Here is a 1,588-nt window from a genome sequence, read left to right on the forward strand (position 1 = left end):
TACGTAGTTACGGTAGTAGTAGTGTAGTGTGTATATAGTATATATATATATATAGTATATATATATATATATATATATATATATATATAGTGTAGTGTGTGTGTGTGTGTGTGTGTGTGTATGTGTGTGTGTGTGTGTGTGTGTGTGTGTGTGTGTGTGTGTATTTTAGAGAATTACGTAACATAGTATAAAACATCTATCCCGGTCTCTAATGTGCATGTGGAATTTAGCGAGGTTCATACGATCCTGGCTCCTTGTTCGATATATATGGACCAAGACTACATCTGACTCCATTAATGGCGTAAAAGGTGTCAATAAAAATTCAGTCTCACCTCTAATGTATGGCAAATCCAGGCGTTTATAAGGAACATATCGTCCTCTTCAGTGAATGCAAGCCGCATGACCACACAAATTGTGGCGACAGTTGTATTTGATTGTGTATAAGGATGTGTCTATAGTGTGGTCAAGAACGCCAGAGTGTATGGGTTAGTATTTAAAATATAGAGTTTACATATGCTCACAGAATTTAGACATATATACAAGTACTTCTACATGTCCATAGTATGTGTACACTGTGCCGTTGTAAACGAAGTACTGGCTGCTGCCTGAGGCCCGCCTGAGGGCCAAGACGAGGGGCTTTTTTTTTATTTGATTGGTTCTTCATATCAACCAAGATGCCACACACGAAACACTATTTTTTTGTTTATGTATTTATTTTCACAGTTTTTATTGTTTACACTACCAGTTCGCAGTGTATCAGTATCAGATTCAGTAAACTTCAAAACTGACGTTGCTGGCCGCAGCTCATGTCATGAGACTCTTAATGAAAGTTCCCCAGCAGAAAGTTCCAACTCCGTCTCCAGCTCCAAGTCCCAACTTCCTAAGAAGTCCTAAACGAAGAGAGATGTGACCTTGTGAAGACTGTGAGAACTTGAGACGACACAACAACAAAAGAGAGAAAGGAGGACTGAAGTAAACAAAATACATAGACCGCCCGCCTAAGTAATTTTTTTTTTAAAGATATTCGGAATTCCCGACAGTGCACATCATATACGCCACATATTTGAACACCTGAGTGCTTCCATACTTACAACGACTTCTTTAGTCGCGTAAGTGCTGCAACTATTTAATTCATTCCATCGAAGAATGCAGGCTGTACTTCAACGTGCCACCCTCAGCAGGCACGGCTACGCACTCAGATGTGCATATACAACGAGGGCTGCCGCAGCAACAGGTGCGTCGCATGCACTCCCATTGTTTGACAATGTCAAGCTCGAACGCAGTGGCAAAGGCACCACTGTGCTCACAATGTGTCGCGGACCAGTGAACTCGCTAAATATGGAGCTGTTACAAGATATTGATAATGCGATTAAGGCGGCTGAAAAGGACAGCGAAACTAAGGTATGCAAGTCTCCGGGTTCGTGTGGCGGTGTGAAATTTATATGTATGCATATAAGTATGTATTTATGTATGTATGTATACATATATGTACGTCTATGTTTATGTTTATACATATGTATTTTTTGTATATTTATATATATATGTTTGTGTGTGTGTGTGTGTGTGTTTGTTTGTTTGTGTGTATGTA

At 39.7% G+C, this 1,588-nt stretch overlaps 2 protein-coding genes across 2 annotated transcripts in view; one reads left to right on the forward strand and one right to left on the reverse strand.

Moving 5' to 3' along the window:
* SARC_02075 (hypothetical protein) overlaps positions 1–401 on the reverse strand; it is a gene marked incomplete at both ends in the record, with an annotated part of 5,320 nt that extends 4,919 nt beyond the window's left edge. Inside the window, one exon of the mRNA XM_014304198.1 lies at positions 333–401. Coding sequence (XP_014159673.1) covers positions 333–401 — 69 coding nt within the window. The remainder of the gene's footprint in view (positions 1–332) is intronic.
* Positions 402–865: 464 nt separating this feature from the next.
* SARC_02076 (hypothetical protein) overlaps positions 866–1,588 on the forward strand; it is a 4,514-nt gene continuing 3,791 nt past the window's right edge. The window contains exon 1 of the mRNA XM_014304199.1: positions 866–1,401. Coding sequence (XP_014159674.1) covers positions 1,147–1,401 — 255 coding nt within the window. The 5' untranslated portion in view covers positions 866–1,146. The remainder of the gene's footprint in view (positions 1,402–1,588) is intronic.

Source organism: Sphaeroforma arctica, assembly GCF_001186125.1.
Source record: "Sphaeroforma arctica JP610 unplaced genomic scaffold supercont1.89, whole genome shotgun sequence".
Lineage (NCBI taxonomy): Eukaryota > Ichthyosporea > Ichthyophonida > Sphaeroforma > Sphaeroforma arctica.